Source organism: Pongo pygmaeus, chromosome 9, assembly GCF_028885625.2.
Source record: "Pongo pygmaeus isolate AG05252 chromosome 9, NHGRI_mPonPyg2-v2.0_pri, whole genome shotgun sequence".
In the NCBI taxonomy this organism is placed as follows: domain Eukaryota; kingdom Metazoa; phylum Chordata; class Mammalia; order Primates; family Hominidae; genus Pongo; species Pongo pygmaeus.
Window position 1 is genome coordinate 109,844,902 of NC_072382.2, and position 17,727 is coordinate 109,862,628.

Below are 17,727 nucleotides of genomic sequence, written 5' to 3' on the forward strand. Positions count from 1 at the left end.
GCCACTGTGCCCGGCCTGGAAAAAGTGTTTCAGAAAACAACAACACAGCACTCACAATTTAGGACAGAAAACATTAACTTGAATCAGTATGAAAAATATTTTTTAAAAACCAGAAAATTTATGTCAACTAGCATATACAGCAGTCTCCCACTATCTGTAGTTTTGCTTTCCGTGGTTTCAGTTACCTACAGTCAACCAGTCTAAAAACAGGTGAGTACAGTACAATAAGATATTTTGAGGAAGACTACATTCATATAACTTTTATTACAGTATATTGTTATAACTGTCCTATTTTATTATTAGCTATTGTTAATTTCTTACTGTGCCTAACTTTAAATTAAACTTTACCATAGGTATGCCTGAAAAGGAAAAAACAGTAAATACTATATAGGCTTTGGTACCACCCAATTTCAGGCACCCACTGGGGGGCTTGGAATATATCCCCCACAGATAAGGGGGGACTACTCTAATTCTGTTAAATGTGACACTTGCTGTTGAGTACAGAGCACATCTGAATCCCTACTGTGGGGAAACCAGTGGAAATTGTACAGAGGCCACATAAATTCAGGATAAGTAGTTTCTCAGTGAAGTAGGAAGACTTTCTCAGAAAACAGAATTTCAAGTTTCACTTTGTACAGGGAAGAACTTAAGTGAAACACAATCTTCTACACATAATATATACTGCAAAAAACACAACCCACTATAATTCAGCCTAAGAAGAAATGGAGAATTGGACTTGATTGTTGGCAGAGGAATTAAAGGAGGCACATAGTCTGAGATTCTCCAAGGACAGGATGTGAATGAACATTGGAAGCCATCGGATTTTTTACTGGTGGGAGCAGGTGATAACATTTAAAAACAGGTGCACAAAAAACATGTGCCTCAATAAAAATAAATGTTACAGACTTTTGAGCAACTGAACAACATTAATACTAAATTGCACACGTCAAGAATTGACTGAATTATAAAGGAATGAGGTTGAGTGTGGTGGCTCACGCCTGTAATGCTACCTCTGCTTCCCAAAGTGTTGGGAGGATCGTTTGAGGCTGCATGCAGTGAGCTATGATTGTGCCACTGCACTCCAGCCTGGATGACAAGAGGGAGACCTTGTCTCAAAAAACAAACACACACTAACAAAAAAAGCTTATAGTAAAAGAATGAATACTCTAAATTTTCTTTTTAATCAAACTATCGAAGATTTATAATTGTTTTTAACAGAGAGAAAAATACAAAAGTGACCTGTAACAATCTGAACAACTTCTACTTCCAAATTAATATTTTCTGCCTTTGAATTTTGAGACTAATATTAAGATTTGGATTGATGATATTAACAAAATCAAATTCTTACCAGATTCTTCTGTTTCAAAAGAACCTTTAACTGCTAGATTAGTTTCATCTGCTAAGACTATACTGGGATTGGATTCCATAGGTTGACTGGAAATACTTTGTGATATATTTTTATTATTCTTTGTTTTACCTGTTAAAAAGGGAATATGGAAATAATTAAATGACCAAAACAAAAAATAAACATCAATGAATACAGCTTGTGGGTGATTAAGCAAATGTTAAACTTCGATTTAGGGTTTTATGGATGTTTAAAAAATGTTGCTTTTAATATCATTTACAAGTACAAAGATTTTCCCACCAGACAGGTGTTTCTTAAAGTTTAGCCCAGTAATTTGCATTTTCTAACGAGTTCTCAGATAATGCTGAGATTGTTGGTTTGGGGGACTATACTTTGAGAACTACTGCACTAAATCATAAGATTGAGGACAATGGCCAGTTTCTTGTATTCCCTTTGTACGATTCAATTGTGTTTAGTACATTTGTATAGTGGTAGACATCAACACATTCCCTGATGACTGGCAAAAATGCCACAAAAAATAAAAAACAAAACTACTCTCCACTTTAATAGCTAAAGTTTCTCAGGTAAAAACAAAACAACAAAAACTCCTTTAACATATCCATATAATGTTTGATGAAATGAAAACAAGAACTTTTTTAGATACTCTGGGGAATGTTGATTCACTCTGGTTAAGTTACCAAAGAAATTGTAGAAGCCTTTTTTTTCTGTCTTGAAATAAATAATCTCCTTACCATAGTCAAAGAGATCAAAGAGTGCCTGAAATGCTGGGTCTGATTCTGTCTGTTCCAATATGTCCTGTATAGCTTCTTCAGACATGTGAATTTCACTCTGCAAGAAAGGAGTGGCGTGAAGGCATGATTCTAACTGAATTTATATATATTTACATATTATATATACATATAAGACAGGGTCTCACTCTTTTGCCTAGGCTGGAGTGTAGTGGTACAGTGGTATAGTCACTGTAGCTCACTATAACCTGAAATTCCTGGGCTCAACTGATGCTCCTGCCTCAGCCTCTTGAGTAGGTGGGACTAAAGGTGCACCACTATGCCCAGCTTATTTTTTTATTATTATTATTATTATTATTTTTGATAGAGATGGGGTTGCTACCTTGCCCAGCGTAGTCCAGAACTCTTGGGCTCAAGTGATCTTCTTGCCTCAGCCTCCCAGAGCACTGGGATTATAGACGTGGGCCACTGTACTCAGCTTGAATAATATGATTTAATACCAGCAAAATAATTAGCAGACACTTGACTATTTCTGACTTTTTATGTAGTAGCATTCCCCCACTCCAAGAAAATTTCCAATGATATGCTCATTTAAAACAAATTAAAACGAAACTAGACAGAAGGTGTTTCCTAATCCTACTTCTTAGAGGTAAGAACTTTGGTGAATATATTCCTAAACATTAAAATGATATGAAATGAATATATGTACATAAATGGAAATAAAATCATACTATAAAGTTCCTTTTTTTTTTTTTTGAGACAGGGTGTCACTCTGTCACCCAAGCTGGAGTGGAATGCAGTGGCGCAACCACAGTTCACTGCAGCCTTGACCTCCTGAGCTCAGGTGATCCTCTCACCTCAGCCTTCTGAGTAGCTGAAACTACACGTGTGCCACCACACCCAGCTAGTATTTTTGGTAGAGATGGGGTTTTGCCATGTTGCCCAGGCTGGTCTTGAACTCCTGGGCTCATGTGATCCACCCACCTCGGCCTCCTAAACTGCTGGGACTACAGGCATGAGTTACTGTGCCTGGCCCATACTATAAAGTTCTATAATCTACTTTCTTTACATTACTCTACTGTAGACTGCTTTATAGGTCCTTCAATATAAATCTATTTTATCCCTTTTATCTGTCTGCTTTGGGTTCTTCATGTAAAATGCTTTCCTTAAATGCTGCCAATCCTTATCTATTCAGCTTTAAAAGTAACATGTCAAAACCTACCTCAAAAGCCCTGTACCAATGGCGGAGGTGAGCTTGTCAACTACAAGCTAAGCTATGGACTAATGTTGTAGAACCGTTTGTATTTTTAGTTCTTTTGAGTTAGATTTCTTGCAGGGAGGGCTCATGACTGACAACAGTGTTTCTGGGGGAGCATGAGAAATAGGGAGTAGATACAGTTTAACTCCTTCCTTAATTTTGCACCTTATTATCCTGTTTGTAGCCTCAGCTTTCAGAGGGACTTTCAGACGTCCTCGTGCTACTTCTTGAGCCTTTTGGTATTTCTGTGTTACAAAATTCCCTATACTGTCTTAAAAACTGTTATTTAAATCTTAATTCTTTTCTTTTTAGTTCTGAAACGGAGTCTCATTCTGTCGCCTATGCTGGAGTGCAGTGGCGCGATCTCACCTCACTGCAACCTCCGCCTCCCGGGTTCAAGTGATTCTCCTGCCTCAGCCTTCTGAGTAGCTGGGATTATAGGTGCATGCTACCACACCTAGCTAATTTTTGGTAGACATGGGGTTTCACCATGTGGGCAAGGCTGGTCTCCAACCCCTGAACTCAGGTGATCCACCTGCCTCAGCCTCCCAAACTGCTGGGATTACAGGTGTGAGCCACCGCACCCAACTAAATCTTAATTCTTAACTTTCTACAAATACAGTATTATGAACAACCAAGAACAGTAGGTTGTGTCTTTACTTTCTTACAATCCTTCACAGTATTTAACAGAGTACCCTGATTATGGTAAGCACCTGATGTATTTGTAAAGAAACAATAAGCAAAAAGTTGGAGAATACAAAAACTTAGAACAGAGCATACATATTTGTTTTTTGGTTTTGAGACAGTGTCTTGCTCTGTTGCCCAGGCTGGAGTGTAGTGGTGAAATCACAGCTCACAGCAGCCTTGAGCACCCAGGCTCAAGTGATCCTCCCATTTCAGCCTCCCGAGTAGTTGGGACAACAGGTACATGCAATAACACCTGGCTAATTAAAAAAAATTTTTCTTTGTATAGATGAGGTCTCATTATGTTGTCCAGGCTGGTCTTGAACCTCTGGGCTCAAGCAGTCCTCCTGCCTTGGCCTCTCAAAGTGCTGGGATTAAAGGTATAAGCCACTGTGCCTGGCCCATATTTATTAAATGGTAAGATAAGAGAGGTTTCTGAAAGAAGTACTGGTAGAACTGACATAGAGAAACACAATTCAAGGGCTCAATGGCTTTACTCAGAATTCAATTGAAAGAAAACCTGTTCTAATACACTCACATGGGCATGCCAATAAAAATATTTCTATTGTCCAATGGTCCAAGTAAAAAGATGTCCTAAAATCACAATCGCAGCTGCTCTTCAAAAAGGGTACTTGGGTCAGGTGAGATAGCTCACGCCTGTAATCCCAGCACTTTGGGAGGCCGAGTTAGGCAGATCACTTGAGGCCAGGAGTTCAAGACCATTCTGGCCAACATGGTGAAACGTAGTCTCTACTAAAAATACAAAAATTAGCCAGGCGTGGAGGTGCATGCCTATAATCCCAGCTACTTGTGAGGCTGAGGCAGGAGAATCGTTTGAACTCAGGAGGCGGAGGTTGCAGTGAGCCAAGATCGTGCCACTGCACTCCAGCCTGGGCAACACAGCGAGACGCCATCTCAAAAAACAAAACCAAACAAAAACCAAAAACTAGCTGAGCATGGTGGCATGTGCCTGTAGTCCCAGCTACTCAGAAGGCTGAGGTGGGAGTATCACTTGAGCTGGGGGAGATCAAGGCTGCTGTGAGCTGTGATTGAGCCACTGCACTCAAGCCTGGGCAACAAAGCGAGACCCTGTCTCAAAAAAAAAAAGTATATTAAAGGATAGCTGCACATGAACAAATCTTAAAACATAGACTGTTATATTCCTCCCTTACTAACTCACTCTCTTTTGTATTTACTACCAATAGCAACAGTGACCACTGTCCCCATCTTTCTTCTCTTAGTATTAAGCCTCACAGGCAAATTGTCATTTGGTTAGCAATCTTTCTTTTTAAAAAGGTCTTGCTCATTTTATTGGCCGGGCATGGTGGCTCACGCCTGTAATCCCAGCACTTTGGGAGGCCGAGGCGGGCAGATCACGAGGTCAGGAGAGGGAGACCATCCTGGCTAACACGGTGAAACCCCGTCTCTACTAAAAATACAAAAAAATTAGCTGGGCATGGTGGTGGGCGCCTGTAGTCCCAGCTACTCGGGAGGCTGAGGCAGGAGAACGGCATGAACCCGGGAGGCAGAGCTTGCAGTGAGCTGACATTGTACCACTGCACTCCAGCCTGGGCGACAGAGTGAGACTCCATCTCAAAAAAAAAAAAAAAATTCTTGTTCATTTTATTTAGTTAACTATTACTTGGATTCATTACGTATCTTTTTTTCTTATTTTTTTGAGACAGGGTCTTGCTCTGTCACCCAGGCTGGAGAGCAGTGGTGCAATCTCTGCTCACTGCAACCTCTGCCTCCCAGATTCAAGGATTCTCCTGCTTCAGCCACCCGAGCTGCTGGGATAACAAGCACGTGTCATGATGCCCATATAATTTTTGTATTTTTGGTAGAGATGGGATTTCACCATGTTGGCCAAGCTGGTCTCGAATTCCTGGCCTTAAGTGATCCGCCCTCCTTGGCCTGCCAAAGTGCTGGGATTACAGGCATTGAGCCACCGTGCCTGGCCCCATTACATATCTTTATTGTATCATTTCATTGTTTCTCTAAATTATTACACAATTTGTAGCAGTGTAGAAGAAATGTAATTTATATAAACACTGTATTACTGTTTATTACACACAAATATACCCGCTAATAAATTTTTAAGTATTGAATACTTAGGAATCCATGACTGTGGATGCAATATAGATTCTATTTTAAGTCATCATCCGATGTGTTTTTCAGGAACAGACTGCATTCAATGAATGAAGACAAATTTTATCTTACTATTGTAAATCATTTTATCTAATTAGATAGCAAATCATAACATCTTATGTTGGCAATGGTTTTGAAATGAAACCAAAATACCATCAATCTTAAGTATAAGTAACACACACACACACATGCACACCCCAACCACCCATACCGGAAGTCCTAGGAATTCATCAATTGAAGTCTCTGGCTCCGTAGGGTTGTTATCTGTTTGCTTAGGTACTTGGGCAATATTGTTATCACTGTTAATAAAGAAAGAAAAATCTTTATTATAGTTATGCAATTAGGCAAAAACAATTAGGCATTTTAAACATATATAGCTTACCTAGTTAAAAATTTATTTATGTTTTCTGCTAGCTTTTCTTGAAGGGATTTGTTGCTTAGTATTTTTTCTCGTGCATTTTCAATAACCATTTGCTGGAAAAGAAAGCCACTGTTAGCAAAAGGACAATAAAGAGTATTCTGCTATTCAGTATTTATTAGAAAAGAACAAATCGGTAAGAGCTGGATAGTTTTAATAAACCTAAATGGAAACTCAGAAGTTGTGGTGGCTCCCTCCATATTAATACCTGAATACAACACTTTATAATTTGCAAATGTTTTCACAGATCTTTCACCAATTCTTTCTTATACAGTTCCACACTCATCATCAAACCCCAGTAAATACCCTATTTTTACAGAGTGTCGCTCTGTAGCCCAGCCTGGAGTGCAGTGGCGCAATCTCAGTTCACTGCAACCTCCACCTCGCGGTTCAAGCAATTCTTGTGCCTTAGCCTCTTGAATAGTAGCTGGGATTACGGGCGTGCACCATCACAACCAGCTAATTTTTGTATTTTTAGTAGAGATAGTTGGCCAGGCTGGTCTTGAATTCCTGGCCTCAATAGATCCGCTGGCTTTGGCCTCTCAAAGTGCTGGGATTACAGGTACAAGCCACTACTCGCCGGCCAGTTTTTTTTTGAGACAGGGTCTCACTCTTTCACCCAGGCTTGAGTGTAGTGGTATGATCATGGCTCACTGCAGCCTTGACCTCCCAGGCTCAAGCAATCCTCCCATCTCAGCCTCCCAAGCAGCTAGGACTACAGGCACGTGCTACCACACCTAGCTAATTTTTGTATTTTTTGTAGAGAGGGGGTTTTACCATGTTGCCCAGGTTGGTCTTGAATTCCTGAGCTCAAGCAATCTGCCCGCCTCAGCTTCCCAAAGTGCTGGGATTACAGGCGTTTGCCATAGCACCTGGCCAGTATTTTATTAAATGATCCAAAAACAACAATGTATTTACAGATATCTATAAACTTACTCCTGTTTCTTTATTTGATACATACATACATACATACATACATTTGTGCATATATCTGTATTTTTAAACTCAGGAATATTTCAAGTTGCAAAGTTTGGCAGAGTCACTTACTTTTTCTACTGCAAAAGCGTTTGGATCTTGGAAATTCCGTATTGTTGAATGAGGGCCAGACAAAGTGGTACTTTTTCTCTGAGATTCACTGAAACACATTTTAAAAGCTTTTCTTTTAACCACTATGTTTAACAGTTTTAAAGATAAATACATATACAGACATAAACTTTAAGATCACCATAGCAGAACAGATACAGTTGTCCCCGTATCTGCAGGGGGCTGGTTTCAGGACCCCCAAGGATATCAAAATCCACATGTACTCAAGTCCTACAGTCTGCACTAGGAAGCCCATGTATTCAAAAAGTCAGCACACTGCATATAGGTAGGTTTTACTACCAAATTTTCAATCTGTGTTCGGTTGAAAAAAACTTGAGTATAAATGAACCCATGCAGTTCAAACCCATGTTATTCAATGTCAACTGTATTTTCTCTATTTGTGGTAGGAACAAAGGGAAGTACAAAAAGTATTAGTAGTCTTGAATTCAAAAAAAATGAGTTTGAAGTCTAGCTTTACCACTTACTACCTATGTGGTCTGAAGCACAGCAAGCTCTGACTCTCTAACCTACTTTATAATGACCAACTGCATTATTGGGTTTACTAAAGAATGGAATGAAATAAAGTATATATAAAGACTTTAAAAAGTCAAGGTTCCTATAAATATTAAATATTAATATTGCTCTCTTATGGCTGGGCATGGTGGCTCACATCTGTAATCCCAGCAATTTTGGAGGCCAAGGTGGGAAGATCACTTGAAGCCAGGAGTTTCAGACCAGCCTGGGCAACAAAGTGAGACCCCCATCTCTACAAAAAATAAAAAAATTAGCTGGGTGTGGTGGCATGTACCTGTGGTGCTGGCTACTGAGGAGGCTAAGGTGGGAGGATCTTCTGAGCCCACAAGTTCGAGGCTGCAGTGAGTTATGATTGCACCACTATATTCCAGCCTGGGCAAGACAGCAAGGCCCTAACTCTAAAAATAAAAAAATGGATATTGCTGTTTGTTATTTTATATGGTGAAGTGAGAAAGGCTCCAATAAAGGAGGCTGAGGTCAGTCTTGAATGAAAGACAACCAAAAGTAAAAACTCTAACAAAAATACCCAGGGCTTGGCAGCTAAGAAACTCAAATAAACATTTTAAAACTATTATCTCTTTTTAAAAATATTCTTCAAACAAAGACACACAGGGTAAGTAAGACAGAAAAACACTTTTCTCAAAGATTATGCCTGGAAAAATTCCATCAATTGATCTTAGGACTTTAAATGTGTGTGGAGCATAGAACATAACGGTATTATTTACATTCAGTTAAAAAACACGGATTTCAAAAAATCTCGGATAACATCATTTGTAAGATATACCATTATTTTATATACCATTACAGAATAAACATATTTCCCATGAAACAGTGATATGCCATTAATTGAGAGATGCAACCCAATTTCAGGCAGGTTAGAATGTGAAGAAAGATAATGTGTTTTGGAATAGTTCTAATACAGATCAGAACATAATCTGGTCTTATTAGTTTATTCACAACGTAAGTATCCTGATGTAATTCTTTTTTTTTTTTTTTAATGGATACGGGTAACTTGTCTCTTTTAAAAAGCATTTACCTTTTGCGTCTACCGGGAGACATTAAACTGGCATGTGCTTTCTTTTCCTGAGCACCAGGAATGACATTTAAAGCTTCTCCAGCTGTATTTCAAGAAAACATAACAGTAAGCCAAAGAAACTGAATAGTTTTCTAAACTTGTAATGGGATAAAAAGCATTAGTGATTATTATTTTATATTAAATTCAATTAACATGTACTGAGTGCCTACCATGTGTAAAGCATGGTAAAAGATATTAAGATTAATAAAATATAGTCTTTATGCCTTAAGGTTTTACAATAAAATCCAAAGTACAATATAGTCTCAACAAAAAATAATACAGCAGAATGGAAAAAGTCTAAGAAGTATAAACTAAGCGTTCTGGGTGTAGAAAAGGATTTGGAAAAGGTGAAAATGAGGGAGATCTTGATGGCAACAAATTTTAGCTGCACAGAAAGATAATTGGTTTGTGAACTGAGAGTGCTAACTCCTGAATTCTAATCCCAACTCTGTTATTACCTAGCTTCTTATCCCTTACTACCATGTGTTTTGAAAAGTTTCAAGTATGCAACAAATAAGATATACCACACACTCTCTAAGGATATTCCTAACTCTAAGGTTCAGCCAGGCATATGTAGGATTTCTAACGTAAAGATAGAGAAGTGGAAAGGCATTCGTCATTCCAGGAGGACAGACTGACATCAACAAAGGCAAGGAGGTAGAAAATATAATGTACATTCCATTTAAAATCAAATACAACAGCATCTTTTTCTCTTAATGCCAAAAATTGAGAATTAGAGAGTTCAAGGTAGACTTCAATTAGCGTAGAAATAGGAAGAACCCTAGATTAAAATGTCTTAAAGATTTTATATGCTTATAGCAAATCTAGAAGTCTGTTCCACTTTTAGTCTCTCTCATCTTTTTTTTTTGGGGGGCCATAATTTTACACTATGAGTATAAAGACATTAGTATATTATCTCATTCATACGATTTGATTAACAACAAAATTTAAGAGAACAAAACGTAAACTTACTGGTTACAGTATCTTGTGACTGTGAATGGTTGACCACTACAAAATATGACCTCGATGGATCTGAAATTTGGCCACTTGGTCGAGTAACCTGTGTACCTGTGGAAGGAGGAGTGGTAAACTGTCCTGAAAGGTAAGGTAAAGTGAGCAACTCTGCACTGGCTGGAGCTGTTTGAGATGCAAGCTTTCTCTGCCGTTTGATTTCTGCAATTCCAGTTCTCGTTCGGGCTGAAACATATAAGCATTTAAAAAACAAATTCAACGTCAGGGTAGTTTGGGAATTGTAAGAAGTCAATATGATGCATCCTATTATATAACAACATGTTACATCAACAGATTGAAGAATGACCCCTAAATATATCAACTAAATTTATGCGACTTTCAGAAGAAACTAAAATGAATACAATCAAGCTTTATAAATCCAAGATTATATTTGTTCTGCAGAAATTCATATCGATAATACCATGAATTAAGAAACCTAAACTTATGAAATGAGAATTAAAACATTCTACATGAGTCAATGTGAAATGTAGGGAGTATTTACAAAATATTTTAATGATAAATGAAAATATTAATTAACATAACTGTACTTAGAAAAATGGTAGTTTGGCCAGGTGCGGTGGCTCACGCCTGTAATCCCAGCACTTCGGGAGGCTGAGGCAGGTGGACCACAGGGTCAGGAGATTGAGACCATCCTGGCTAACATGGCAAAACCCCATCTCTACTAAAAATACAAAAAAAGTTAGCTGGGTGTGGTGGCACACGCCTGTAGTCCCAGCTACTTGGGAGTCTGAGGCAGGAGAATCGCTTGAACCCGGGAGGTGGAGGTTGCAGTGAGCTGAGATCGTGCCACTGCACTTCAGCCTGGGCGACAGAGCGAGACACTGTCTCAAAAAAAAAAGAAAAACAGAAAAACAGTAGTTTAAGCAAAATATATACTTAGCACATGTGTACAATGAATTAAAATGTTCATCTGATAGTTTAAGTTTGAAGTAATTGTGAACATTGTTTAAAGTTGGATACCAACCTCTCTGACTGCCAGCAAACCTTGGGGAACTTTGCATGCTCCTAACAAAGAAAACAAAGTAGTTATCCATCAAAAAATGTTTGTCACTGACATCCACTATGATTTAGTTACAGTCAGACCTGAAGTTAGTTATGAGGTAAAAGGCAAAAAATCTCTCTCAGACAAAAAAGACAAACACATTTTTGGGGTAAGCAACTCTGATTTGCTTTAGGAGAAAAATAGTGGCATGTAGACACACTCACAACACACATAATTTTAATTGAGAAGTTTCTATCCAATGTAATAATGCATTAGAGTGCCCTGACATTATGTTAAGAATGCAATCTGGGCTGGGTATGGTGGTTCATGCCTGTAATCCCAGCACATTGTGGGGCTGAGGTGAGAGGATCACTTGAGGCCAAGAGTTCATGACCAGCCTGAGCAACATAGCAAGACTCTGTCTCTATAAAATGAAATAAAAATTAGCCAGGTGGCATGTGCCTGTAGTCCTAGGTACTTGGGAGGCTGAGGTGGGAGAAACTTTTGAGCTCAGGCATTCAAGGCTACAAGAGCTATGATCACACCACTGCACTCCAGCTTGGGTAACAGAGTGAGACCCTGCCTCTTGAAAAAACGAAAAGAATATAACTTAACTTTAGAAACTCTACATATTAACATTTTTAAGTAAGAATATACAAAGTATACATTTTTTATTATCTTTCACAATTACAGAGATGCCTTTCCACAGAGAAATTCTGATTTCACATGACTCCATATATAAATACTTCAGAATCCCCAAGTTGATGTCAGAGGACATCCAACTTTTATAAAATTTATGACTATGAAATTATTTTATGGTACCTCTAAAGAAGATGCCAACAAACATGGAAAAATTCACAGTACAAGTTAATTCTTTTAGTATGAATTAGAGTGGCCCACCCCTTTATTCGATAAAGTCACAGACACTGTGCCATTATCATAAAAAATATGTCAAGTAAGTCTCCAACAAGATCCACAAAACTCGAGTCAGGAAAGAGAAATATAAAGATAAGACTACCAAGTAAGATGTGTTCCAGATTTAAGAAGAAAGCATTTGGAGCCATTTCAGCAGATTAAGCAGAGGAAGAAAATGAAACCCATGCTGAAGTTAGGTGGGGTAGTCACTTATAGCTCTGAAAGAAAGGTTAAGAGACTATGGTTTTCATAATAAATTCTATAGTCAAATATGCGATTTTCATAAAATTGATAGCAGAAGATTTCAGAATTAGCATTATTCTTCAAGCTTATTTCTTTACAAGTTAAGAAACCAAGTGGGCATGGGTTCAACGCATCAATTCTGTGAATATGTAATAAAGAGACAGTTGACTAAGGGAATTCACAGTGGCCTGGGATTAGGTGGTTTGTATTCTAACAATATATCTGCCTTTAAATTGCTATGGAAACTTGGAAATGTCATTAAACTACTACATATCTTAGTTTTCTAAATATTTTATTAAAAGTACGCTATTTATTTCAAATTATGTCAGTCAGTGACCTCCACAGTACCAGCAACCTCTAAAGTAATTTCAAAACTGGATGAGTGTTATGTAAGTACACTGTGTAGGCCTTAAGAAGATTTAAACCCAAAGTGTATTTGCATTCCAAAATCATTAGGCACATTCTAATAGCTTATTACCTGATCTGAGAAAGTGTATGGTCCAATTTCTTCCATAGAGATGACATTATTGCTGGGACATTGTTTGATGTTTCTAAATCATAGGAGGAAAAGGTTCTTAATAAACCCAGCTGAAGAAATTTCATCATTCATTCTGAACAAAGACACACAAAAAACCTTGTCTCTCAATTATTGACAGTATGTTGGAAAATGAGAAATAAATCTATGTTGTAAAATAGCCTGCAAAGCTACAATGCGGTTGCTTTCTCTTCTAAAGCCACTGAGTATCAGATACAATATGACTAGAAATGGACATCTGTAAAATCTCTGAAGCATTTTTTGGCCAATAATTTTACACCTTCATTTTATTAAAAAAAGGAGAAACAATTTTTTGATCTTTGTTCTATCTGATATCATGTGACATATGAAAATGAATTGCAAATTCCTTATGAGTGTGGAAATTTAATCCTCAATTTTCTCATATTTAAAAATGGCTTTAAACAATATCTCTCACTGGGTTATTCTAAAGACTAAACGAGAGGCCGGGCATGGTGGCTCATGCCTGTAATCCCAGCACTTTGGGAGGCTGAGGTGGGCAGATCATGAGGTCGGGAGTTTGAGACCAGCCGGGCCAACATAGTGAAACCCTGTCTCTACTAAAACACAAAAATTAGCTGGGCATGGTGGCGTGCGCCTATAGTCCCAGCTACTCGGGAGACTGAGACAGGAGAACTGCTTGAACCCAGGAGACGGAGGTTGCGATGAGCCGAGATCACGCCATTGCACTCCAGCCTGGGCAACAGAGCGAGACTCCCGTCTCAAAAAAAAAAAAAAAAAAAAAAGACTAAATGAGAGAAAAACCATATGAAAGCATATAGTACAATGCTTATACACAGACAATGTCAAAAAATGTCAAGCTTCTTTTCCTTTGTTATCATCTTATGCGAATTATTTAATGGTAATTGTTTTGTTAATGGTGTAAGCTATTGAAAATAATCAATATTAGAGAATAAGCAGTCAAAACTTTCCCTCTAAAACATCCTTAACTTAGGCAAGTAGAATTTTATATTCTGGTAACTGTAAGCCAGTGTATGACTGGCTTCTGTGTTCAGACTTAGACTACATAGAATTAAAATTAAAAATGTCAGTTTAAAACTTTTTAACACATAGTGATGTCTGTTTATCAGTGTAGATAACACAGAGGTAAGAGTTTTATTTTACATATTTTTTAAAAGTAGTTTTTGGGTTATTTTTGCTAACATAAAGATTGTTGCAATTTATGTATCACTCAATGTAAACACAAACAAATGGCCGGGGGCAGTGGCTCACACCTGTAATCCCAGCACTTTCGGAGGCCGAGGTGGGTGGATCACCTGAGGTCAGGAGTTCGAGATCAGCCTGACCAACATGGAGAAACCCTGCCTCTACTAAAAATACAAAATTAGCCAGGCATGGTGGCGCATGCCTGTAATCTCAGCTACTTGGGAGGCTGACGGAGGAGAATCGCTTGAATCCAGGAACTGGAGATTGCAGTGAGCTGAGATCACGCCACTGCACTCCAGCCTGGGCAACAAGAGTGAAACTCCGTCTCAAACAAACAAACAAACAACAACAACAAACAAAACAAAACAAAAACAAAACCCACAAACAAATTAGATGTGTCCCAGAAAAATTTATCTCATTACAACAGACAAGTTTTCTCAAGGCTTTTATGAGACATTAATAACCTTTAGAAATTATTTTTAACTAAATCAAGTAGATAAATATTGTATACATCAGCAAAAAGACTCCAAATCAGAACTCTTACCTTTTGTTTTCATAGCTACATACTCATTTAAAATTGTTGTCAAATTTTTTCCAAATAAGGACTGAAAAGAAAAAGATCAAATATTACCAAAATTGTATACTACTACCAATAATTTCTCACAAGAAAAGATTCTACCATTCAACTTAATAAAAGATCTGACTGCAGAGTAGCTGATGAGGAAAGGGTAAAGAAGCAGGTAATCGAAAATGAAAATAGCCACTGAAATTAGGGTTTGCATCCAAGCTTCTAAAGAATCTTGCCTGTTTGACTAGGACATTATAGCTACTTGGGTATCACTGCTTCCAGACCCTCTCAGCAGACAGCTATACATACATGTACAAATGCATATATACAAGTATTTGTATCATCTAGCTGTATATATATATATTAAAATAACCACAGTGTTATACTAATATCTCAGACTATAACCCAACACCACTGGTTTCATTATTATGCTTGTTTGTATCTTCTTCCTCACACAGTGAGGAATCTGGCTCCCACTATCTACAATTTGTTATTTGTTCAGAATTGTTAATTTAGAAGAAATTAGAAGGATTTATTTAATATTCATCCATGTTACTGTGTGAATCAATAGCATGTTGCTTTTTATTGCTGAGTAGTAGAGTATTGCTTTGTTATGAACATATCAGAGTTTGTCAATTTTTGAAAGACATCTTGGTTGTCACCAGTTTTTAAATTTTTTTATTTTTATTTTTTAGAGACAGGGTCTTGCTCTGTCACACAGGCTGGAGTACAGTGGCTGCTCACAGCTTACTATAGTCTCAAACTCCTGGCTTCAAGCCATGTTCCTACCTCAGCCTCCCACAGTGCTGGGATTAAAGGTGTGAGCCATCACGCCTGGTCTGTTTTCAGTATTTTTTTTTTTTTTTTGAGATGGAGTCTTGCTCTGTTGCCCAGGCTGGAGTGCAGTGGCACAATCTCGGCTCACCAAAACCTCCATCTCCTGGGTTCAAGCGATTCTCCTGCCTCAGCCTCCTGAGTAGCTGGGACTACAGGCACGTGCCATCATGCCCAGCCAATTTTTCTATTTTTAGTAGAGATGGTGTTTCACTATGTTGGCCGGGATGGTCTTGAACTCTTGACCTCGCTATCCGCTTGCCTTGGCCTCCCAAAGTGCTGGGATTACAGGTGTGAGCCACCGCACTCAGCCTATTTTCAGTTTTTAGCCACTATAAGCAAACACCAGTATCTATAAGCAAACACCAGTGTCTAGGTTTTTGTGTGAGCACAAGTTTTCCAATTGATTCGGGTAATGTGAGTGTTGGTTCACATGAGGAGTATATGCATAATCATATAAGCAAATGTCAAACTGTTTTCAAAAGCAACTGTATGACTTTTAATTCTTACCAGTAACAAACAAGAGTTCCTGCTGCTCTGCCTATTTGTGGTCAAGGACTTGCCAGTTTTTAAACCTGTTTTCTTATTTTAGCCATTCTAACAGGTATTAGTATCTCACTGGGGTATTAATTTGCATTTTCCTAATGACTAATGATATGGAAGATCTTTTCTTATGCTTATTGCCATCTGTATATTTTCTTTGGTAAAGTATCTTCAGATCTCTTATCCACTTAAAAAATTGTTTGGTTTTTGTCGTTAAGTTTTAAGAATTCTATACATATGTTCTGGGTGTAAACCCTTTATCAGACATGTAAGATACAAATATTTTCACCCAGCCTTTTTTTTTTTTTTTTTTTTGGGACAGGGCTTTACTTTGTCACCCAGGCTGAAGTGCAGCCGTGCAGTTGTGGTTCACAGCAGCCCTGACCTCTTGGGCTCTTGCAATCCTCCAGCCTCATCCTCCCAAGCAGCTGGGACTAAGTGCACCACTACACCTGGCTAATTTTTAAAAATTGTTTTCTAGAGATGAGGTCTCACTATGTTGCCCAGGCTGGTACAGAACTCCTGAGTTCAAGCAATCCTCTTGCCTGGGCCTCCCAAAGTGCTGGGATTATAGGCATGAGCCATTGTGTCTGGCCCAGCCTATTTCTTTTAACATGCCTCTTGTAGAGCAAGTTTTTAATTTTCTATAAAGTTGAATTTGCCTAATTTTTGCCTTTATAGCCCATGCTTTTGGTGTCATATATAAAACTCACTGTCAAATCCAACTTCGCACAATTTTTTTACGTTTTCATTTAGAAGTCTTACGGTCCTGTGTTTTACATTCTGATCCATTTTGGTTAATTTTTGCATAAGGTATGAAGTATTTGTAGAGGTTCTTTTTCTACATATGGATGTCTGAGTGTTCCAGCAACATTTGTTGATAAGACCATCCTTTCTGCAATGAATTGTCTTTAATCCTTTGTCAAAATCAGATGTGTGGGTCTCTATATGGACTTTGTATTTGGTTCCACATGCCTAAACTATCAAAAATGCCCCTTCATCTTGATTATCATAGTTTTTTAGTAAGTCTTGAAGTCTGGTAATGTGAGTCCTCCAAGTTGTTCTTTTTCAGAAACTGTTTAGGCTATTCTAGTTTCTTTTCCATTTAAAACTTAGAATTCAGCTTCGTGTTATCTATAAAAATGCTTGCAGGCATTTTGACTCTGAAAAATCTATAATTAAATTGGGAGGAAATAACACCTTAACAATATTGAGTCTCTCAATCTGTGCACACAATACAATTCTCCTTTTATTCAGGCCTTAGATCTCAGGCAATTTTGAGCATTTGGATTTCACACATATTTTGTTAGATTATCTCTAAGCATTTTGTTTGTTGCTATTATAAATGGGTACTTTCAAAATCCAATTGTTCATTGCAGGCATACAGAATACAATGGATTTGTGTACACTCTGTATTCTATGACCCTGCTTAACTTTAGTTTTGCATCATTTTCAGTTTCCTAAGCAGACACTCATGTTATCTGTGATAGTCTTTAAGAAGCCATGATTAAAATAAAATGGCAAACACCATGTGAAATGATGTAGTTATGGAAGGTATCCACTATGTACCAAATGATGGTTTGTTGGTCTAGTGAT

At 38.0% G+C, this 17,727-nt stretch overlaps 1 protein-coding gene across 5 annotated transcripts in view; it reads right to left on the minus strand.

The window, feature by feature from the left end:
- LOC129008964 (protein NPAT) overlaps positions 1-17,727 on the minus strand; it is a 63,884-nt gene that overhangs the window by 20,070 nt on the left and 26,087 nt on the right. For all 5 annotated transcript variants that reach the window (XM_054441533.2, XM_054441532.2, XM_063671401.1 and 2 more), the window contains 10 exons: positions 14,731-14,791; positions 12,945-13,017; positions 11,291-11,331; positions 10,267-10,491; positions 9,256-9,337; positions 7,650-7,737; positions 6,567-6,658; positions 6,396-6,483; positions 2,098-2,194; positions 1,349-1,477 (listed from right to left, as the gene is read on the minus strand). In XM_054441533.2, the coding sequence (XP_054297508.1) occupies positions 1,349-1,477; positions 2,098-2,194; positions 6,396-6,483; positions 6,567-6,658; positions 7,650-7,737; positions 9,256-9,337; positions 10,267-10,491; positions 11,291-11,331; positions 12,945-13,017; positions 14,731-14,791 (976 nt within the window). The remainder of the gene's footprint in view (positions 1-1,348; positions 1,478-2,097; positions 2,195-6,395; positions 6,484-6,566; positions 6,659-7,649; positions 7,738-9,255; positions 9,338-10,266; positions 10,492-11,290; positions 11,332-12,944; positions 13,018-14,730; positions 14,792-17,727) is intronic.